Source organism: Melanerpes formicivorus, unplaced genomic scaffold (assembly GCF_026170545.1).
Source record: "Melanerpes formicivorus ecotype bairdi unplaced genomic scaffold, bMelFor1.0.p_v2 SCAF_3, whole genome shotgun sequence".
In the NCBI taxonomy this organism is placed as follows: Eukaryota; Metazoa; Chordata; class Aves; order Piciformes; family Picidae; genus Melanerpes; species Melanerpes formicivorus.
Genome location: NW_027142355.1, coordinates 16,543,221 through 16,567,690, shown reverse-complemented (window position 1 = coordinate 16,567,690; position 24,470 = coordinate 16,543,221). Strand labels below are relative to the sequence as shown.

Sequence of the window (24,470 nt, the reverse complement as noted above, 5' to 3'; positions counted from 1 at the left end):
GGCCACAAGGATGATCAGAGGGCTGGAGCACCTCTCCTATGAGGACAGACTGAACGAATTGGGGCTGTTCAGTCTGGAGAAGAGAAGGCTCCGAGGTGACCTAATTGTAGCCTTCCAGTATCTGAAGGGGCCCTACAGGAAGGCTGGGGAGGGACTTCTTAGGATATCAGGTAGTGATAGGACTAGGGGGAATGGAATGAAGCTGGAGGTGGGGAGATTCAGGCTGGATGTGAGGAGGAAGTTCTTCACCATGAGAGTGGTGAAGCACTGGAGTGGGTTGTCCAGGGAGGTGGTGGAGGCCCCATCCCTGGGGGTGTTTAAGAGTAGGCTGGATGAGGCTCTGGCCAGACTGATGTAGTGTGGGGTGTCCCTGCCCGTGGCAGGGGGGTTGGAACTAGATGATCCTTGTGGTCCCTTCTAACCCTGACTAATACTATGATACAATATCTGGCAATTATTATCTTTGCTCTTAAAGCTAAGTTCAATGAATGCAACTTGATTATCTCAACCAGCATCTGTTCCAGCTGTCAAAGAGTCCCATTACTGGATCACACTAATTAATTTAAACAGATGTATATTTTACTGAATGTAGCCCTTTCTATAGCCTTAATTTGATTGTTGATGTGCACAGGCTAATGGAAAGGCTTGTTTTATGGCAGGGCAGACCGCCTGTGCTGCTGCTGCTGTTATCAGTGCCACAAGACAGTTGTGTGCAGTGTCTTGTCTCTTACTTACAACATTGAAAGCCTTTTTTTCTGTTTATATGGGATTGCTTGTGTTTCTGAAGGTGAAGGGGATTATTCTAAAGCTGTTACTCTATCGTTAGCACAATTGCTAGTAGAGGCAGAGAAACTGCCTTAGGCTACTTTACAGGAAGAATATTTCATAGCACTGTTTGTTTTGTCATGAAAGATGCTCATGAAATAAATACAGTTAGCTGTTGCAGTAAAAACAATATTGAAAAAGCTAATTTCATATTTGTTTTATATCCAAGTCTTCTATTTCAATGCTTCTGGGATATAGTAGTGCTGTGTTTGGAATCACCATTTGTCACTGCTTACTGTATAGGGATATTTTCCAAGTGCTGACAAAGAAGTGTGTCTCAAATGCATCTCTGTGCCAATGTCTAGAAAATTAATTTCAAGTATAAGATTATCTCATATTGAAATCTCATATGAAATATATATTCTTATATCTTGCTAACCTGTCTGGACCACTTTTTGCCAGCACAACACAGAAACTTCAGAATCTTTTTTTTTTTTCTTCCCCCCTCAGAGCACCTCTGTAAAATAGGAGCTGTTTGTTTTCCCTACTTTGCAGGTGGTTATATTCCTTCTCTATATTCCATGTAAACATCAATTACAGTGTAGTATAACACTCAGATCGTCACACCTCTTGCTTGTTCCATAGCCAAGTGCCTTAAGTCTTTACTAGCTGGACAGTCCTGTCAGAACTTAACTTCATAAATTCCCAGGTAATTCTCCAATTCTATACACATGCACAGCGACCTGGAGCAGTCTTGACAGACCTTTAAGTTGTATCTGCATTGTTCTGTGTGTCTTCTCCTTCCCTCTTCTTTCCATCTGCAGCCCAAATCAGGTTTAGATTTGGATTTTTAGATTTTGGGTTTTAGTCTTGTTGAAGGTTGTCCACCTTTCTCTTTTGTAAACTCTCTGTCTTGGTTTGCTGACACAAATTTTCCAAAAATGAAATCACGTTTCATATACTAGAATGGATGCTTTTCACATGTAAAATACTGCTTCATTATATTTGCCTTAGGTAAGCCTGCATCAAAGTCATGAACTTCATAGTGATGATATATGTGAAAGACTTTGGAATCATCAAAACCCAAAATTAAAATGCATGGATAAGTCTGATCATTATGATGTGAAATATATCTACTCAGTCTTTCCTCCCTTAGAAAAAATCCGTCTTTGGTGTCTCTAAGCTGTAGAGGGTGTCTTCAGTCACAGGTTTTTTGAATGAATGTTTTTATCAGATAGTATCCCACTATCTTGAGTAATGGGCTAGATGGTACATCACTTCTGTACTAAGCAGACTTTAAGGCTGTCCTTGTCACCATAGTAACCAGCAGCATGAAGAGATCTTTCTATGAGCAGTCCTATGAGTGGAAGGTATGTGTGACATATAACATTATTTTTCTGTTACACACATCCCACTGTTTCCTACATATATTCTATTATTTTTTTTTTGTATTGTTGTACTTTTGTTTATCACCACATATAATTTTATATAATTTTCAGCTGTGCTTTGTCTGCCTCTTTGGTACATCTGTGTTCCCTTGTCTCTATTGAGAGGACAAGACAGCTTCCTTCTGACTATAAGCTAGGTTGAGACACATGGCAGTGAATGAAATGAATGAAATTAATATTCTGGCAGGATATATCTCATTCACTAGATGTGGTCTGTCTAATGCAGAATATCTGATGCCTTTTTAAGAGGAAAAAATTAGTGTCAGTAATGACAGAAGCACAAAATTATTGCGGTTGGAAGGAATCTCTGGAAGCCACCCGGATCAACCCTTCTGCTCAAGCAGAACCTCTAATGTGCGTCTAGTCTTGGAGTCTTTTTGTAATACTATTTTCAAAGAGATGTTTGTGTAGTGGCAGGAGGTTGAAAAATTAAACTTCTTTTTAATTATTTTTTAAATCTTGAATCCATTCCCTCTGGACATGTTTTGTTTACTCCATGTAGACAGAAAGATACTTTAATATAGATCAGACCGAAGATTTAATTTATAATTAACCAGAGACCAGGGGACAAATCTGTTACACAGAAAAATAATTTAATTAAAGTAGCTTAATATGGTTTGACAGATAGCAAGTTACTTGCATTTTGTGAGCCATCTACCCAGCTAATTTTACTGCTAGATTTTAGAAAGCAGCTCTCTCAAACACCAATCTTATACCAAATTTTTGGCAGGCTACTTGGAAGTATAGGTATAAGCCAACTTAGTTCCTCTTTTAACTTTGAATCCTTCATAATTATAGAGGTAATGAGGATTAGAATTGTTAATCAATGTTTCATTAAAATACTGCAATGGGAAGCATATTATTTTCACTGGAGCAATTGTTAATTTAACAAATTTAAAAACCACTTTGTTTTTTGTGCCTTTGGTCAAATACCACTTTTCTCTTTGCTTACTTTTTTTTTTTTTCCGGTAAGGCTGAGATCCTTAGTAGAGGATCCCTTTTTATTTGTTTTTTTATTTTTGTTTTTTTAACTGCAGACAGTAGACATTAATCTGTAATTAAATATGATATAGGAGGCTTTCTAGTTAAGGCCATAAATACTCTTAAGAAAGTTTGACTGCAAAGGATTACTTAGATGAAAACTCTTGATTTAGATGAATGTTCATAAAGAACATGTTTTATCAAGTGCAGCAACTCAGCTCTCTCAGGGAGCTGTACTAAATACTGTCAAAGGTGTGGTAGGTGCCACAAAAGGTAAGACTGGAAAGGGTAATATGGATAGTTTCAGGTTCCAGGTATTGGGTTTTTCATAGCAGTAACTAACATGATGATGCAAGAATAGATTCACCATCTCTTTTGATGGGATGCTGAACTTAGTATGACAGTATTTAGTTTGCAGTATGCTGAAGGTAGGAATGTGCCACACGGTGCAAAATGTTGAGGTGATTCATAATAAAACTGAAAGAGAAATGCTATCCTGTTCCCAGGTACTTCAGATCCTCCCTTTTCGTTTGGAGATACAAGGGCCTGTGGGAAATTAAATGTGAAACTTTCTCAGCATGACATGCCATCCAGGGATGGTGACTCAACTACCTTCCTGGGCAGCCAGCTCCAATGCTTGACCACTCTTTCAGTCAAAAAATGTTTCCTGTGACTAGCCTAAACCTCCTCTGTTGTAGCTTGATGCTGTTCCCTCTTGTTCTATCATTGATTAACTAATTGCCTGTGAGAAGAGACCAGCACCTACCTCTCCCTATTGTCCTTTAAGGTAGTTGTAGAGCACAACAAGGTTTCTCCTCAGCCTCCTCTTCCTTACACCAAACTGTCCCAGTTCCCTCATGTGGTGAAGGCACATTATGCCCCGATACTGAATCTTGTCCCAGCATGTGGGCAAGTTCCCCCTCCCTCTAGGAGGGAGACAAAAGCCAAGGCATTAGCCAGGCTTGCACGCACCCAGCGCATGCAGTGCTTGTGCTTACACCAAGTATGGGCATAATTCTAGCTTCACGCTTTCTATAGGCTGAAGCCAGTTGCTTATGAGAGTGCCCATTGGTCAAGCCCAGCCTCGAGGAATCTATAAGTATCACCCCAGTTGGTGAACACGTTGCCCCCTCATTTACTTTGTCTCTGTGCTTGCTCGAGAGAGTAACTCTCGAGCTGCAGCCTTTGCCATTGAGCTTATTGTTAGCTTCTGTTATACATGCACGCATACTGGAAGCCTCTGCATTGTTGAAGAAGCCCAGAGGGAGGACCTTCACTGAGCCTGAGGAGCTCAGCGTTGCTACAACCAGTCGTGCCGATCGGAAGAGCCCATCGTGCCACCGGAGGACTGGACCAACCCCCGCGGGTAAGATCTGCCCAGTTGCCGGGGAGAAGGGACTTGATCAATACCGAGTGTCGCTCTCTCAGAGCCGCCGAGTGCCGCTCTGAGCCCTGTGAATTCCAGGGAAAACCAGAGCGTTGTTCGTGCTTGTATTGCACCGGACCCGGGACCACTACGAGAGTCCCGCTGCTCCTTTAACCTCGGTAAAGAGAATCCGCCGCCTAACGCAGCCGCATTCTCCCCCTGAGGCTGTTTGCATCAGCCCCGAGAACCGCCGTGGTTGGGCCGACCCCCGTAGCTTCGCCTGCTTCCGTCGTTCGAGCCCACCTACCGGCCACCGTCGTCCCGCCCTGCCGTGCGAGCCGACTTTAGAGGGCCGACCCCACGGACCGACCCTGTCCAGGACCGATCCCTGTTGTCTGAAGGGGATTGAATATTGTCCACGTGCTTTCCACCCACTAGCACTCAGTTCAAAGTATCCGCGTCTAGCAGAGTAAGCGCTGACGCATAGAAAGATTATAATATTGCTGTATATAGCCAGAAGCCGCCCGCGTCCCGCCGAGTCTCCATCTAGTGGCCAAGCGGCAGAACTGCACCCTTCGTTACATAAATACAGAAAGGGTTTATAGATAGTTCAATTACGTTATAATCATAACACTAAGCCAGTTGTGGAATGTATTTCACGAACGTGCACTAGAACATGTATATAAGTTGGTGATTCATCGGTTATTAATAGTTTGATAATTAATAAAATAATATTTTTCATAATTCATATTTCATATTCATAAATTTAATAGCCTCTTCACCACAATATGGCGCAGCGAGCAGGGTGCACAGCTGTGAAATATTTCCATAACTTGGGATACAAAATTACAGCCCCAGACTTGGAATGGGCAAAATTAAATTGTAAAAATATAGATGGCATTTTCGCAAAGCTAAGCGAACCCAGCAGCGAACACGCTGTCCTGATGGCATCTTGTATTATACAGATGCAGGAGGAAATTAAATTCTTTGACAAAAAGGTTTCCCAATTGGAAAGGGAACTGGCGAAGTCAGAGGCACAAAGCCAGAGACTTCATGATTTATTTGAGCTGCACATAAAAGAGACCATGTCTGTTTTCAAGTCTCAATGGCAATCACATGCTACCTATGAAGTAGCCAGGGCACATGACACACGAGAGCCAGGCTCTCCTATTCTGTCTGTTCCAGCTGACAGGCAGAAGCTAGCTGATTTTGATTCAGCAGCTGCTCAGCATCAGTGCATGAGCAATGTTAGCTCACCCACACCAGACAGGTCAGCAGCTACAGCACCAGTGCAGCAAGCCAAGCCAGGCTCCACATCACCGGATGATAACAATGAAGCCACCAGCTTCAACCAGCAACGAATCCCCAAGAAGAAGGTGAGATTCAACTTAGCATCACGAGATGACTCCAAAGCCAGCAGCGGACCGAGTTTCCCACAGCATGGCAGACCAAGGGATAACCAGGGAAACAGAAGCTCCTGCAATAAGGTAGCCAAGCTGAGTCGACAACAGCTTGCACAGCATCCCAGCAAGAGAGCTTACTGCGATCCCAGAGACACACAGAGCACCACATCAGACTCAGATTCTGGATGTGAGTCTAGCCCACAGCATCACCGCAAACTGTGGAAGAGCCAAGTTGCTATAGAAGCCAATAAGGCTGAACCCCGCAGCATCCTGAAAGCTAAGCTCCAGGAAAAGACCTCCGAAAGGGAGAGTTCCAGAAAGGACCACAGACCCAGCAAGGAGGGACACCGGCAAAAGGTATACACTGCCAGCCGTAAAGTGATACCGCATGGCCAGAGAAGGGAAGAACAACGCTTTCAAGCATCCTCTTCCACCAACCCAGGCAGACATAAATACTGCACTGGAAAACAACGCTCACGAGGTTCCTGCAACCCCAGTAGAGGGAAAGAAAACATGCAGAGTGACGGGGAATGCTCTAATTCACGAGATTCACCTGACTCACTAGATCCATGGTGTTGGGTACTCCTCAAAATGGAATGTCCCGAGGAAGTTGTATTTGGCTTGGAACCAAGGATGAGACAGAAAGTAGCGAAAACGGTACTCACTAAATTGATAAAAGAAGCAGTGGAAAGAGATTATTCCTCATCTCAATACTGAGGAAGTCCTGTCATAGTGACAGAGCCCATCCTATCAAGGGGGTGGGAAATTGACAAACTCCATAGACACTTTGATAGCTCCAGTGTCATATGGGAATCAAACCCCATCACTCAGTCAAGGGGGTGGTGGGAGATAATTGAGAGTACCAATATTGGTTTCGGAGCAAACGTTTGTTCCACACTGCTAAGACAGCTCGCTCTGTTAAGAGTACAGTTTAAAGTTTGTATACTGTTCATATAGTGCTAAGGTATTGTAAGTCACTATGTTTGAAAGTGTAATCTACCAAACAGGTATGATATAGTTTAACCTATATGGGATAAACCTTGTTAAGGGTAATCCATACTCGAGGCTTATACATGCCCATGGGCAAGGGGGTGGTAATGTGGTGAAGGCACATTATGCCCCGATACTGAATCTTGTCCCAGCATGTGGGCAAGTTCCCCCTCCCTCTAGGAGGGAGACAAAAGCCAAGGCATTAGCCAGGCTTGCACGCACCCAGCGCATGCAGTGCTTGTGCTTACACCAAGTATGGGCATAATTCTAGCTTCACGCTTTCTATAGGCTGAAGCCAGTTGCTTATGAGAGTGCCCATTGGTCAAGCCCAGCCTCGAGGAATCTATAAGTATCACCCCAGTTGGTGAACACGTTGCCCCCTCATTTACTTTGTCTCTGTGCTTGCTCGAGAGAGTAACTCTCGAGCTGCAGCCTTTGCCATTGAGCTTATTGTTAGCTTCTGTTATACATGCACGCATACTGGAAGCCTCTGCATTGTTGAAGAAGCCCAGAGGGAGGACCTTCACTGAGCCTGAGGAGCTCAGCGTTGCTACAACCAGTCGTGCCGATCGGAAGAGCCCATCGTGCCACCGGAGGACTGGACCAACCCCCGCGGGTAAGATCTGCCCAGTTGCCGGGGAGAAGGGACTTGATCAATACCGAGTGTCGCTCTCTCAGAGCCGCCGAGTGCCGCTCTGAGCCCTGTGAATTCCAGGGAAAACCAGAGCGTTGTTCGTGCTTGTATTGCACCGGACCCGGGACCACTACGAGAGTCCCGCTGCTCCTTTAACCTCGGTAAAGAGAATCCGCCGCCTAACGCAGCCGCATTCTCCCCCTGAGGCTGTTTGCATCAGCCCCGAGAACCGCCGTGGTTGGGCCGACCCCCGTAGCTTCGCCTGCTTCCGTCGTTCGAGCCCACCTACCGGCCACCGTCGTCCCGCCCTGCCGTGCGAGCCGACTTTAGAGGGCCGACCCCACGGACCGACCCTGTCCAGGACCGATCCCTGTTGTCTGAAGGGGATTGAATATTGTCCACGTGCTTTCCACCCACTAGCACTCAGTTCAAAGTATCCGCGTCTAGCAGAGTAAGCGCTGACGCATAGAAAGATTATAATATTGCTGTATATAGCCAGAAGCCGCCCGCGTCCCGCCGAGTCTCCATCTAGTGGCCAAGCGGCAGAACTGCACCCTTCGTTACATAAATACAGAAAGGGTTTATAGATAGTTCAATTACGTTATAATCATAACACTAAGCCAGTTGTGGAATGTATTTCACGAACGTGCACTAGAACATGTATATAAGTTGGTGATTCATCGGTTATTAATAGTTTGATAATTAATAAAATAATATTTTTCATAATTCATATTTCATATTCATAAATTTAATAGCCTCTTCACCACACCTCATCAGACTTATTCTCTAGGCCCTTCACCAGCTTAGTTGCTCTTCTTCACACCCACTCCAGCGCCTCAATGTCCCCCTTGTATTGAGGTGCCCAAAACTGAACTCAGTACTCAGCCCTTCCCAATGCATAGCACTGGACACTACTTTGTTGTGTATTACAAGAGTGCTCAACTCTGTTCTAGGAGGCTTCATGTTCTCCAACACCCCTGATAAGACTATTTTATGCTATACTGCAAGGCATATATGTACCACACAGCTTCGTCTGAAACCCAAGAACACCTTCTAGTTTAATGAAAAATGTCACTGTCCTTGTTTTGCAAATAAAAGAAACAGGTATGGTGAGATGACTTCTTCAGTGATCCTTTGAAGGTTAGGAATTAAAGCCAGGAATACATGTAACACCTTTTTGTTTTTTTTTAATAAAATAAATATTTAGTATGTTATTATATTCATTAACTCATATTTACACATCAGCAGGTGGTTTAATCTTAGAAACCTTGTAGTACCCGTGTTGAAGAGTACAGACATGAGATCCATTACATTCTTTCCCTTTTCTACTGTAGCTCTGCCTTGTATTTGGCTTTACTTTAATAAGTAAGCATTGTGTGACAGGAACTTATAATTAATTGCAGAAAAATCTCTTTACGTCTCTTATGCTAGTATTGTACTAGGATATTCCTATGTAATTAGAGCTTGCAAGGTGCTCAGAGCAGAAATTCACACATAAAGAAAAGACAATTCTGCAGCACTCATTATCCAGAAAAATGTTTTTATCCATAAAGTCTTAAAATTCTTGAATTAAAATCCTGGATAGAGAAGATTTAGTATTATCTCTTCCCCTTCATCTTGAACCTATTTCCAGATGTCGGTGAAGCAGGTCTCACTCAACCACTAGAGTATTCCCTGCTTAGATATTTTAATAATGGAAGAGCTTTAAAAATCAATTTCTAATAAAATAAAATGGTCTCCCTTCAAATGAAGAACTTGCTGTGCACAGCTGCTCTTGTGTAGCCATTAATGGCCAGCAATAGTGTTGTAGCTATGATATTGAACTCTCCAAAGAAAGTCATTACCGAAGCAGATGCTAAGACTAGAAAGCCTAAAAAATCCATACAAAATGAATCAAAAGCCTTGAAAACCTGAGAACTTAACTTTTTCTTTTGCAGAAGGTTTTATATTTTATATCTGCCAGTTCCTATTAACAACTTAACGTTTAAAAGAGCATTTAAAGTTTAAGATAAAAACAAAAGAAAGCAAAAAAACCAACCAACCAAACAAACAAAAAACACAAGCCACCAAACACTTTCTTAGTAATGCAGCTTATAAATTATCAGTTAGTGCAATTAGTGTGGAGGTTGGGTAGCCTAGTTCTAGTTTTTCATGGAAATAAGCCTCTTTGAGGATTGTTCCTTTAATTTTTTTTGGGGGGGTTGTGTGTGTGAAATCTTGGGGAAGGGACCTGTGCTGACATGATTTGGATCTAACATACCCATGATATGGAAAATCTTACTATGTGTTTTATTGTGGCTTGTTTTTCTAAAACAACGTACTGAGTGTTGTACTTACACAAGCAGATCCACCCAGTTATAAGAGTATCACAGAATCACAGAATGGTAGGGATTGGAAGGGACCTCCAGAGATCATCAAGTCCAACCCCTCTGCCAGAGCAGGATCACCTAGGGCAGGCAGCACAGGAACACATTCAGGCAGGTTTGGAAAGTGTCCAGAGAAGGAGACTCCACAACCTCTCTGGGCAGCTTGTTGCAGTGCTCCAGCACCCTCACCATGAAGTGTCTCCTCATGTTGAGATGGAACCTCCTGTGTTCTAGCTTGTGCCTGTTCCTTGTCCCATCACTAGGCACCACCAAAAAGAGCCTGGCGCCTTCATCTTGACACCCAGTCTTTCCTCATAGGAGAGATGTTCAAGTCTGCAGCCATCCTGGTTGGATTCTCTCCAGTAGATAATATGCAATTTCTAGCGAGTTACTGAAATTGCAGCTGGAAGGCCACCATACCGTAATGCTGAAGTTTGTACCATCTGTGTGTTTTTATGATACAAATTAAAATATCCAGAGCATGCTTTTACAGGAGAAAAACAACAACAAAAACAACCAAAAAAATCTCGGAGCTTCTGTACCTCTTCTCTTCAAGCTTTGATACTCCAGCACCCTTTGCAGGGATCGTCCAGGTGAAATCTATGCAAGCAACATATTTATTGAGGATGAAATTCAAGTTTTATATGTGGAAGGAGAAATATTTTTGCCCAGAGATAACACACAGCCATTGGAGAGGTCACTTGAAGCTGCAGACTGCACTATGTGTTACACCTTCAAATCACTTTCATTTCTTTTGGCATGTTGGGACTAATAAAGCAATGGATTTGTTTGCATATGGACTGTTCCCATATAAGATTGATTGCTGAACTGATCTGCAGTGAAAGTGAGTGCAGTATTGCCATGAACCACATAGGTAATGCATTCTGAAAAAGCCCCTCTGAGAGATGCTTATCCTCTCTTTTCTGTGCAGTGATGGTGCTATCAGAGTTAGAGGACATTGCACAGAGCTGTCTGTGTTAAATAGATTTTACCTGAAGATAATTTGAGCTTCTGGCAATTTCAAGTCATAGTCTGAGTAAAATAGTTAAGAGATGGCTGCATTCAGTCTCGTCTGAACTTCTATGGTAGCTCAAACACAGTCTCTATTTTGAGAGGGCTAGTACTAATTGGTTATTAATCCAAGGCATCATTATGATAGAAATATCCTGAACTTTAAGTGTAGTGGTGCAAATCACTTTATGGTAATTAATGTTAGAGGTTATTAAAGTTACAGCTGTTTATTATTTTGAAGGAGAAGAGGAGAAAGGAGTTAGTGTAGCTTTCTAGTACTTAGCCACAACAAGGAATGCAGCCAAGGTCAGCAGAGCTGAGAAAAGGCACCAGCTAGTAGCAGCTAGAGTGAAGTAGTGAAAGAGAGACAAAATAGTTTATGAAACTGCTTTTTATCAGCTTTAACAAATACTTGTTTGCCTAACCCAGTAGATGCTACATTGAGCTTGACTGCCCAGAAAAGCTCTGAAATGAAAAGGTAATGAAGTTTAATTGAAGATGATAGAAGATGGCATTTGTGTCTTACTATACACTTTCCATAATGTGTTACAGGGATGTAACACTGTTAATAAGTCATCTGTGCCTTGCACACTCATACCTCACCATAGAGTGGAGGAGATGTAAATGAGGTCTCATTTGGCAGAACTCTCCAAAAAAGGCCTCCCACGTGACACTCACCTATGCCTCTGGAATCATCTAATGAATTAAATATAAGCACATGTAGCCAGGGTCTCTTTTTCCTGAGCAATACTTTCATGTAGGCTTTACTCTTTGACAACCTCTCCTGCATTAATTGATTTTGCATGTAATCAACAAAACAGAATTTCTACTCTACATGTGCAGAAAGAACAGAAAAGTATTCCTTACTCTTGCTTGAGATATAGCCAGGCCTGTATCTCCATAATGCAAACAACAGAAGTGAGAGGGTTATCAAATCTAATGAATAATTTATAAAATATCAAATCTACCTATATGCCAGACAAGAAAATCATCAAAGGAGAACATTATTGAAACCTAATGTATGCCAGAGAGCTGTGTAGTGCTGACATAGTTCAGCAACATTAGTATACAACAAAAATAATGAGTCAGACTTCTTCAAGACATTAGGTGAACCAGGTTCCAAAGCATCTGAAAAAAAATGCCCATTTTATACAATAGGTTCTATAAATAAAACTTAAAGTCCTTGATCTTCAACTTGGGCTTTTTGATTTGTTTAGATTGTTTTGTTTTGTTAGGTTTTTGTTTGTTTGTTTGTTTTTAGAAAAATGTGTAATCATTTTTTTGTGTGTGCGCTTCATTTTGCTTTCCTTTTAGACCATATAATGGCCTTTGCCAATAAGATATAAGACAATTTCCTGAAATTACCTTATTATCATGGAATCATAGGATAGTTTGGGTTGGAAGGGAGCTGCAAAGGTCATCTAGTCAAACCCACCTCTATGGTGAGCATAGACACCCTGATCAGATTGCTCAGACCCTTGTCAAGCCTCACTTTGAGTGTCTCCAGTGATGGGGCCTCAACCATCTCACAGGGCAACCTATTCCAGAGTTCCAGCACCCCCATGCTAAAGAATTTACTCTTAGTCTCCAATCTAAATCTCCTAATCCCTAATTTCAAACCATTGCTCCTTGTCCTATCACTACAGGCTTTGGGATACTAGTCTCAAAAGTTGTGTTTTTTAATTTCTGAAAATTTCAAAGCCTCCTGTCCCTTCAGCTCTCAAAGGACCTGTCTGGTGGTCTAGTCTGAAACCACAGAAAATACTGGAATAGATTTAGAAGTTCTTCTGATTTGTAATAACATGTAGTGTTTTCTGTGGGTGGTAAATGTCTTGTGGGTTATGCTTGGTTTAAAAGTTCTAGTAACTGTTGTGCCAAGTCAGGTTATGTTCACTTAGGAAAGGGTTCATTTAGTAAAATAAAGAATGAGCAGTTAGTCAAAGCCAGTGGCTTTTATATTCATGGGTAAAGAAGAAATAATTCTTCCCATTTGTCTTAGATTAATATTTTTCAGGAAGAATCCTGGAGCTGCCTATATCTTTCTTGATTTCCTAGACAGAAAAATGATTAACATCAAGAAATATCTCACCCAGTGCCATTGGCAAACAGTGAGAAAGCAAATTGCAGAACATTATTTCATTTTGTGTAATGTTTCACATTTTTATGTGTGCTCATTAAGCTGTCAAAAGGTTTTGAAAGTCTCATTTTGTTTTTCACTAAGGAAAACATTCCTGCCTTTGCTGAAAATTATGGTGAAGCTTAGATTAAATGCTTGAAAAAGGTTATTAATCTTTTAATTTTCTTTACAGAAACATGGATATTTTCATCTTATTTTACTTACAGAATATGCCATGCTTTCATGTTCTGATTTGCATTTTTAGGTAAAGCTCTCTTGAAGCAGTATATGATTTCTAGATGCATGTAAGAGCTTTGGATTAATGCAGTATTATCATATACATTAATTAACTTTCAATTAATTTTCAAATTAAGCACTTGTAAAAAATAAAACAAGCAAACAAGTTATTTCATATTCTAAAGCACTATGTTTTAACTTCTGGTTCCATTGAAGCTAGTAGTCAATTACAGTCAGTACCTATATCTTCCACACAACTTGGCCTTTTAAGGTCTTTATCTATTGCAGAATCATAGAATGGTTTGGGTTGGAAGGAACCTCCAAAGCTCATCTAGTCCAAGCCCCCTGAACTGAGCAGGGACATCTTCCACTAGATCAGGTTGCTCAGAGCCTTGGTGAGCCTCATCTTGAATGTCTTCAGGGATGAGGGCTCAGCTACCTCTCTGGGCAACCTGTTCCAGTTTTCCACCACCCTCATGGTAAAGAACTTGTTCCTAATATCCAACATAAATCTCCTCTAATCATAGAATCATAGAATTGACAAAGTTGGAAAAGACCTCAGAGATCATCAAGTCCAACCTATTACCTAATATCTAGCCTCTCATGACTAACTAAACCATGGCGTCAAGTGCCACGTCAAATCCTTTTTTGAATACCTGCAGGGATGGTGACTCCACCACCTCCCTGGGCAGCACATTCCAGTGGCCAATCACTCTTTCTGTGAAGAACTTTCTCCTCACCTTGACCCTAAGCTTCCCCTGGTGCAGCTTGAGTCTGTGTCGTCTTGTTCTGTCACTGGTTGCCTGGAAGAAGAGACCATCCCCTACCTGGCTACAGCCACCCTTCAGATAGCTGTAAAAAGCAATAAGGTCTCCCCTGAGCCTCCTGTTCTCCAGGCTGAACAACCCCAGCTCCCTCAGCCTGTCCTTATAGCAGAGGTATTCCAGCCCCTTGATCGTTCTCATGGCCCTCCTCTGGACCTGTTCCATCAGGTCAATGTCCTTCTGTGTTAAGGGGTACAGAGCTGGATACAGTAGTCTAGGTGAGGTGAACAAAGTGGCAGAATCACCTCTCTTGACCTGCTGGCCACACTTAAATCTAGGTGTAGATTAATTGTGTTATATTCTATGCCCATATATATAGGAGTATACAGGTATTGGAAAACCAGATTTTTCAAATATAGGCATTTTATATCCATACCAAATGTTGATATTGATTTATTATATTGCTGCATTTAAAATACTTAAGATAATTTTTATAATTTATACTTTTTCATTTTTAGCTTCCCCATGGGTAGATAAAAGTAGAACTCCAAACAAAATAGATCTGTACGATGTTCGCAGAAGACCGTGGTAAGCTTTCTTTAAAGCACTGATGTATACGTCACTTGCTTTCTAGATAGATTTCTAAAGACAAATATTTCTGATTTTCTGTCTAATAAATCTTATTTTTAGATATTTATATTTTAAAAAATTAGTAAATAATCAGCATTTGTGCTGAATAAATAATTTGCTGATCACAATACTCAGTATGCAATATCCCCTGTAATGTGTTGTACCATTGCATTACATGGACCTTGTTGTAGAAGGATAACTAGCAAATAGCTATGAGGCAATTAAAAACTTTGATTATATGCCAAAGTACCAATGTACATCAGTGCTTTAGACACACTGGTAACTGGCAAGAGAACAGTGGGCCTGGTTCTCATCTTTTTTTTCTGTGTACCTTTCAAGGCATACTGAAATTGGAGCTCATATTCTTACTAGTTGACAATATTCTTTCAAAGGTGAAGGGTGAAGCATTTTTCCCAAAGTTGGGCTGGTGTAATAATTCGTCTGTCATCCAGATGTTTAGCTCTGAAGTAGCATTCATGTTTTTCATTTATCAACATGTGAAATTAGTGATTTTTTATCAGTATATCCTGCTTCTTTTTCTAATGTGGTTTAGTCTTGACTTAGAATTCTGACACAGCAAATGAGAAAATAATGACACATGGTCTTTTACTAACTACAAGAAGATTTTGTTAATTCAATCAGATTCAGCTTAGAGATTGCAATATTTTCCATCACACATAACAAAAGTGTTTGCGTATTTGTGTCATTTGTGCGCGTTCTTTATTTCAGGTATATCCAAGGAGCTGCATCTCCCAAAGACATGCTGATTTTAGTTGATGCGTAAGTGTTTAATGTCTGGCTATTGACATTAGAGGGACAAAAGTTTTTAGAGACATTGAACAAATCTCTGTATGCTGGAAGATGGAGAGAGGATTGAAAAGTCCTTATATGCAAGGATCAAATATCTTGGTAAAGACAAAATAAATAAACAGGAAAAAGTCATTCTAGAAAGCCCAAACCTAAAAAATATTTAAAGTGGGGACAGAGAAGTGTTTTTTAAATTTCTTAAATATTATTCTGCTTTTATCTTCTTAATTACTGAAGTAATCAACTGAAAGTTTCTCATGTGCATGTCAAAATGTGTTGTAAAACAAAAAACCCACCCAAATTACTAATCCCATTACAATAGATTGATCATGATTTAAGCCTGAAGCATAAGACTTTGCATGTTTTACCATACATATTTAAAAATTGCCAAGTTTGACTACCATAAAATATTCATAGAAATTAAAACAATAACAAAAACACCCCCAAAAAATCTCTACCTTGGCAAGGCTTCCTTTGTTCAGCTAATGTTCAGCATTACCCAAGGAAGGGATTGAAGGAAGCACTGAACCCAGTATGTTGAACAGATTGCTTTATGCTGAAAAAAATTATCAGTAAGAGAATTTGCATTTAATGCTTTTAGACATACTGATGTGCTTTTTTATCAGCAGTGAGTTTTATTAGCTTTTGTTATTTCTTCAGCTTAGGTTTTGCCTTGAATCAAACTTGCTGTTGATTGATAATCTAAAGGTGTAAATCTGTGTGTAGGAGTTGAAAATGCTGAGTTAATGGTTAAAGGTGGTAAACTCCCTCAGACTTCTTGAAGGAAAATGGATTTCCTGAAAGGAAAAATTAGGTGATAATGTAGCATTATCACCTCATCTGTGCCACTGGATGCAGAATTTGAGTGGTGGGTTTGGATTTAATATTTTATTATAATACTGTAGTAACACTATTGATGAGCTGGAGAATTCAGGAGAATTATTGCCAATTTTAATGTGAATGTTGGTGAGAGTTGTGGTGAGTAATTTGCATTTTCTTTGCATTTTTATAATGAAATTTCTTAAATTCAACTGTTTTTTTTCTTGTGGATTTCTGTTAGGAGTGGGAGTGTCAGTGGCTTGACGTTGAAGCTAATCCGCACCTCGGTCATTGAGATGTTGGAAACCTTGTCTGATGATGACTTCGTGAATGTAGTTTCAGTGAGTATCACTTTCTAACCCAAAAATTACATTGTCAACAAAGCCATAAGCAAACTATTTTAAATGCCAGATATGAGATACCTGATTGTCTCGCTGACAAGAGACTTAAAATATATCACAAAATCCCTCATATGTCTCATGGTTTTCTTGTTCTTTACATTTCAGTGAAGGACAAAAGTCATTTAAACACATTTTTGTGTAGCCACATTTTACTTTATAGAGTCATAGAATGGTAGTGGTTGGAAGGAACACCTAGAGATCATCAAGTCCAACCTCCTTTGACAAAGCAGGGTCACTTAGGAAAGCATCCAGCTGAGTCTTCAGTCTTTAGAGAAGGAAGTGGAGACTTCACAACCTCTCTGAGCAAGCTGCTCCAGTGCATTACACTCACAGTAAAGAATTTTTTTCTCATCTTGAGGTGGAATTTCCTGAGTTTGTGTCCATTGTCCCTTGTCCTGTCACAGGGCACCAGTAGAAAATGCCTGGCCCCTTCTTGACACCCTGCGTTCAAATATTTATAAACATTAATAAGATCTCCTCTCACTTAGGAAAAAACAAAACAAAACACAAAAAAAGAGGCCCTGATTTAACCCATTACATATTATATCAGGGCCTGATTTTACCTCTTACATACGACATCCACACTCACTGTTTTACCTCACTACTTTCCAATATATTGCTCTGGTCTGTGTAAGATACCATCTATCTGACTGGAACATGCAAATTCTCTTGAAATAATCGGTGGTTCCTGGGTTTTATATTGTGACAGAGCAAGGAGAAGTTCCTTCTTCCACACAGCAGATATTTGAGTTGCTCATGCTAATTAATGGATAGTGACAGAAGATGTACAGCCATACATCTACCTGATGAGAGGTGCTGCTGAGAAGTTTCAGTTAGCAACTTGACAGGTAGCATAGCAATTTTCCCCCATATTAAATAATATAATACAGGAGCAACTTCATGAAGGAACTTGAAAAATGCAGATAATTAATGTGTAGAGAGGCAGCATATGCAGGTCACAGGGATCTGGGGAGGAACATAGTGTTGTAAGGCTTTTCAGATGAAAGTGATGCTGACTTTCTGAGAACATAAACTGAAATTTTAGTACTAACTGTAAACACTACACATCATGCTTGACTACCAGACATAAAACTGGGTTTTAATAGTTCTCTAAATAGTTATGAGGATTTTTTTTTTTTTAAATGCCATTTTAGTCTTTCTAATACTTGCATGGAATTGAAACTGCAAATTCCTGGTTTTCAAAAAAGCTGAAGGCAAAATAGTTTTGGTGAGGTGGAAGATAGTATGGGCAACTTTCATTTTTCAGGCTGATACCTAGGATGTCATGCTCTATCCTTGGGCAAGAGTTTTTAGGTTTTCATTAGGCTGTTAAATTGTAGAGCTTTTATTCTAAGGATTTAGGATTGGAATATTGACATAGTCGTAATGAGAAGAGACAGCCTGCATGGTGAGTAACTGGAATGATTTTAGAGATGATTTTCAGCTTCTGCAGATATGTTGTAGCCATCTTGTAGGGAGAAAGTCCTGAAATACCACTATCAGAAATTTCTTTGAATAGTGCTTATTGCTTCATCATCTGATTGTCAGTCCATGTAGACCTTTCTCCAAGGTCTAGAGAAGCTTTTCGTTTCAGTGGCATTTCCTGTGTTGAAGTTTTTAATAGTGGATTATTCCATTTTCTTTAGTCTAAATTGCAATAAAAAAATCCCAACAAACTAAAGAGTTTTATTATTATTATTACTAAAGGAATTAAGCTTTTCTGTAATGCTATTAGGGAGCTGAAATTTTGCTGTTAGGTTCACTGGTTTAAAAAAAAAATAAAAAAAGAGTAATTTTAAACTGCTGGGGATTGATTAATGTGTTCAATGGACCTGTGGAGCTTTCACCATTGGAAAATCTGGACCCCAACTACCTCTTTATTTACACATAGAATCATAGTGAGGAGGGATATCTTCCACTAGATCAGGTTGCTCATAACATTGACAAGTCTCACCTTTGAATATCTTCAGGGATAGGGCCTCAACTACCTCCCTAGGCAACCTATTCCAGTGTTCCACCATCCTCATGTTAAATAACTTGTTCCTAATATCCAATCTAAATCTCCTCTTTAATTTCAAAGCATTGACCCTCATCCTATCACTGCAGGACTTTGGAAACAGTCCCTCTGCAACCTTCTTGTAGGCCCTCTTCCAACACTGGCTGCTATTAGGTCCCCCTGGAGCCTTCTCTTCTCCAGGCTGAACAACCCCAGCTCACAGAATCACAGAAGGTATCTGGTTGGAAAACACCCCAAAGATCATCCAGTCTAATCCTTGATCCAGCACTGAAGAGTCAACACTAAACCATGTCTCTGAGTGCCAGGTCCACACACCACTTGAACAGCCCCAGGGATAACACCATTACTGCCCTAGGTGGACTGTTCCAATGTTTAAGAACCCTTTCAGTGAAGAAATATTTCCTAGTATCCATCCTAAAACTCCTCTGCTTCAGCTTGTAACCATTTCTTCTAGTCCTCCTGTTTTTCATCAAGGAGAAGAGGCTATCCCCCTTCTGGCTCCAACATCCTTTCAGGCAGTTGTAGAAAGTCGTAGCTCCTTCTGCCTGTCCTCAGATGGGAGGTATTCCAGTCCCCTGAATACTTTTGTCTTCTTTCTCAGGGCTCACTCCATCAGGTCCATGTCTTTTCTTGTGTTGAGGGCTCCAGAGCTGGATGCATTACTTCTGGTGAGGTCTCACCAGAGCAAAGAGACAGAATTGACTCTCTCCATCTGCTGGCTATGCTTCTTTTGATGCAGTCCAGGATGCTATTGGCCTGCTGGGCCGCAAGTGCCCAGCTTCTCATGTCCAGCTTCTCACGCACTTGCACACCCAAGTTATTTACTGCAGGGCTGCTCTCAATTTCATCATCCTCCAGCCTGGATTGATATCAGGGATTACCCAGCATAACTGCTTAAGTGCTGGACATAGAATTTTTATCACCCTGGAGCACCTAAATATTCAACTTTTTCAACCTGTTTGTGTAATGTTTATTCAACTCAAGTATTCTGTTTATGTGAAAGAAATGTAGATTTATTCAATAGATTTTATGTTATTCCTTAAGGATGTTTTGTCTTGAGGCATCCTGTTATTAGGCATCATTGGCTAATTATAAGTTCAGAAAGCTAGGTGAAAATTTTCAATTAATACAACATTAGCGGATGGATATATGAAAACCCAGCAGTAACTGGAAATTAGCCACAATTTTTCTTGCTCCACTGAATCTTTTGGCTAAGAAATCAACAGTTGGTTTATAGCTTAGCTTTAATCAGAGTATTTAGTAATGTGGTTCTGTGTGAACTAGAGAGCTATTTTGCTTCTACTTTACTGACAAGGTGTTGTCCCACAAAACCCATCTATGTGATGATTCATGCCCACAACTGAGACACATGGATTTAAGGTTGTGTCACTTCTATAAAGTGACAGGATGGTTTAATTAACCTTGCCTGGTGTATGGAGAAATAATATGGAATAAAAATCTTAAAAGTAGTTGTATTAAAATACATTAATTCTCATGATTGAATATAGTTCTTTCATTTATTTCCAGTGTAAAAAGGCTGAATGAAATATTAAGTCATGTAAATATTGCCAGGGGTTAATATGTCAAAATTTCCTCTGAGATTTGTATTTTTCTTATCTGAAGTGCTGTGCTTTGTTGTTGAAAGAGAACCTGCTGTTTGATATAGCTTAAATGTGTGAGTAATACAGCTGTTTTCCCACTAATCTGGTTATACGCTTTGATAGCAGTAAGTGGTAGATGATAGGGGCAGCAATTCAATCCCAGCACGTTATGATTTAGCGACTTGGTTTCAAATGTTGACACAGAGAGTGCAATTTGTTTATGATTGTGAGTAAGCTGCAGCTCGCAGGAGAAACACATTTCAACTGCAAATCTATAGAGGTGCAAAAAACCACACAAAGGAAAAACCTGCCTTACAGCAACAGACATGCCAAAGGTCAGGAGCTGCAGAGCTGTTTTAAATTACTTGGCCTTTGTAAAAATCTAAACCAGTATTTACTGTTTAGGAGATGGAGACCTACTGTTACGAGCATATAACAGGTGATAGACCCATGGCCTGGGAAAACTAAAAAGTCATCTCCTGCTTTTGCTCAGCCCTGCACCTCAAGTAAAATTAGAGGGATGCAGATTTCTGGATGAATTGATTTCAAAGGAAAAGTTGTGCATCTAGCCTATTAAATTATTTTTGGGGATAAAAGTGACCTGTTGAAGAAGAAATCAAGCATGATCATGTCAGTGTGAGATACTGCTACTGAACTAGTTCTGTTGGTTGATCTAGAGGAAATGGAGTCTCCAGTGAGAAGGGGCTTACAGGCAGGTTTGCTAATGTACTTCAGTCCTTACTTTCTTATTCTCCATAATGGACATTATTAAGGAGAAATTCCAAAGACATCTACCACCTTTTCCATTATTATGTAAATTAAAGACAGACAATCAGGCTCCCACCATAGGTCTGCAGAAACATCTTTGTTACTGATTTAATCCTGGAACATTTCAGGTGGTGAATCACAGGAGCTCAAATGAGGCATACGGTCTCCTAGGCATCAGAGCTCTGTGAGGCACTAAACAAATGTCTCTTATTTCTTTTCCAAGGAGGTAATTTTTTTTTTTTCCAGTCAGTGAAAAGTGAGATAAAGGTAAGTGTTTTGCTGAGGATTGGTCTTCATGATTCTCTTTACAATCTATCTAATTGTATCATGACCTTACAGTTTTTCTTAAATCAATTTCAAGAAAATGGGGAAAGATGACAGCTAAAGAGAAATTTATCTTCACAGGAATGATTCCTAATGGAAAATAATTAACATTCCTTAGTAGAAGGTCATTATCTTGTACCTTCCCCATTCAGGGACCAAGTGAATTTGTTGTATTTATTCTCATGCAGGCCTGTTTAGCAGGCACTGTAGGTGCTCGGTTAAACAAAGCTCAAAGAAGTTACAAACAAAATCTAGTATTCAATTTCAGCATTGATAAAAAGTACAGGTAGAGATAGGCTGTGTAGCTTTGGAAATACATGTATGGGAAATAGATCTTGAGGATATGTTTAGCAAATGCAATGCAGATGAGTATTCTGCAATAACAATGGAGAAAATTTGGGAACTATGGAAACCCACCAATTCTTTAGAAGTTAGGAAGAATTGGGGGTTTTAATGGGTAAATGAGAGTAGTAATGCAGTAGTATAAACAATGTGATAAAATGTTTGTCTGTCTGCAGAATTACAGTTTCATTTTTTAACCCATCTAAAGAGAAAATCAAGAAAGGAGTCAATGATCCTATGGGAATGTATTTCAGCTGAGGCTGGAGTTGAAAGATTAGGGTACAGAGGATGTTTCATTAGCTGACTTTTTTGAAATGAAGTAAATTGACTTCAGCGGGACTCTGATCCTCAGGAAAGAAAACTTTGTATGAAGAAAAAAAAAATGGAGAACCACTAGGAGTCAAATTCTTGCAATCTTCTTGTAGTCTTCATCTGACTTGATGAATTAGAAATACTTGTACAGCTTCAGTGACATGGCTAAAGACAACTTCCCATCTAAATAGTGTATGGATTGATGGTTCACTTTCACTCCTGGGAATCAAATGATGAGTTGTTGAACTCAGATTTTGACTGTGTGTCTCCTTTGTTCTGGCTGAATTATGTTGCATAAATGTGAATCATACCACTAATTTAATGCAAAAGTGTTTTAGTCAGATTTTACAGAAAAAGATTTTAAGTGTCTTCTGTGAGGACTGAAAGTGTTCTTGAAAGGGTGAGAGAAACCCTGGTTCTTAAAGTCCTGAGTGAGTCATTCAAGAAGCTGGATTTCTGACCAGGCATTTTCTTTTTTTTTGTCTGTGTTGCTGTTTGCTTTAACATAGCTTATTTTTACTGTTTGTATTTGCTGTGGAAGAAAAATATTCAAAATACATGAAACAAAAAGAAACAGAAATACTTGGAAAAGGAATAGGACAAATTTTTAAACAAGATCTGTTTCATTTTGCATCTGTCTCAAAGTGTTAATTCTAGGGAATAGAGTAGTTGAGTGTCTGAATAGCCGAAGGGAATGGAAATTAGAAGCTGAAATTCTACATAAGGATGTCAGGAGCAGGGATATTGCTGGAAACTGTACATTCATTACTGTAGAGTATAGCTGACAATTCCAGATGACTAGAAATGTCACCTCCATTCCCACTCTGAGGGATTGCTTTGGGCATCAATACAGATTTTTATTGTCTCCTCTTATAGTTGTCAAATGTCAGATGTCAGGACGTCAGACTCATAACAGCACATGGCATGGGCTTCCGTGATCTCCAGAATAAATCCTAGCCCTCTAGTATATTATTAGTATTTAAAATTAGGAGTTTTGCAGTATATAAAATGAGGTGATAGCTTTATCTCATGGTTCCAAAGGTTAATAGAGATGTTGTCTATTTCCAGTTTCTTATTTTTCAGTAAAGTGCAGGCTTCATTAAACATAGCATCCATCCTGTAGTTTTAATGGCATGTCAGTTGTTGGGCCAAAGAGCATTTCTAGGTCACCTTCCCAGCTAGGTGACAGTTATTATGGGACATTCTAGCAGTATAATTAAAAATCTGTGGTGGGTGAATGGTCTTTCAGACAATGAACTCATACCTTACCAGTTTGGAAGAGGCTGGGCTGAGCTGACCTCAATGACTCACTGTTCATGAAAAGAAAAAAAAAAAAAGAGAAAGAAAATGCAGGCTGTCCATAAGATTTGGTCCCACTTTTTAAATGTAATTTATGTAAAAGTCATTTGTTTGGTATGTGAAAATTTTAAGACACATGTGGCAAGATGTTAGTGTGGTGTGAATCTAAAGGATTACTTGGGCAAACCATGAATGAAGTACTCATCAACTTCTCAAATCTTAATGCTTTCAAGACTCACACCTTTCCCTCCTGTCTGACACTTCTTTGCCTTAGCAGCAGCATCTCACACATCAGCAATGTGCTACTGCAGCCTCCTTGCTGCTCAGGAAGTCCAAGCACCATCAGCAGCCCTATACTGCAAGGGAGACAGGCACATTTAAGTCAAGCCATAGGAATATGGAGGTGATGTTGTAGCTCTCTGCAATCCCATTTATATGGCCTGATGCTAAAATGTCTTACTTGTAATTTTGTCCATTAACTGCAAGTCTTGTTCTTGATGTCCTGAACAGAAACCTCACACATACAAGTGAATGTATAGGTAAGGGTTTAATGCTCAAACCTTTATCTCTGCTGGACCAGCAATAGGACATGAGAAAACAGGATGAAGCTATGTCAGGGAAAGTTCAGTCTGGACCTTAGGAAGAGCTTCTTCACCATGAGGATGGTCAGTTGCTGGAGCAGACTCCCTAGAAAAGTAATCATGGCACCATGCCTGTCAGATTTAAAGGAGTGCCTGGATGACACTCTAGGTTATACAGTTTAGTTTTAGGTAGTTCTACAAGGAGTAGGCAGTTGGACTTGATGATCCCCACGGGTGCCTTCCAGTTTGAGAATCTGGTTAATTCTACTCTACTCTACTCTACTCTACTCTACTCTACTCTACTCTACTCTACTCTACTCTACTCTACTCTATTTTACTTCTATTCTATTCTATTCTATTCTATTCTATTCTATTCTATTCTATTCTATTCTATTCTATTCATCTTTTTGATCATGGTTGTTTTGTGTTTTAAGCAAGTGAAGTCAAGTGAAAATAATAATAATAGTGCTAATAATGCTAATAATGCT

At 39.9% G+C, this 24,470-nt stretch overlaps 1 protein-coding gene across 7 annotated transcripts in view; it reads left to right on the top strand.

The window, feature by feature from the left end:
• Window positions 1–24,470, top strand: part of CACNA2D1 (calcium voltage-gated channel auxiliary subunit alpha2delta 1) — a 372,424-nt gene that overhangs the window by 242,460 nt on the left and 105,494 nt on the right. For all 7 annotated transcript variants that reach the window (XM_068167762.1, XM_068167753.1, XM_068167734.1 and 4 more), the window contains 3 exons: window positions 14,600–14,669; window positions 15,441–15,491; window positions 16,579–16,678. In XM_068167762.1, coding sequence (XP_068023863.1) covers window positions 14,600–14,669; window positions 15,441–15,491; window positions 16,579–16,678 — 221 coding nt within the window. The remainder of the gene's footprint in view (window positions 1–14,599; window positions 14,670–15,440; window positions 15,492–16,578; window positions 16,679–24,470) is intronic.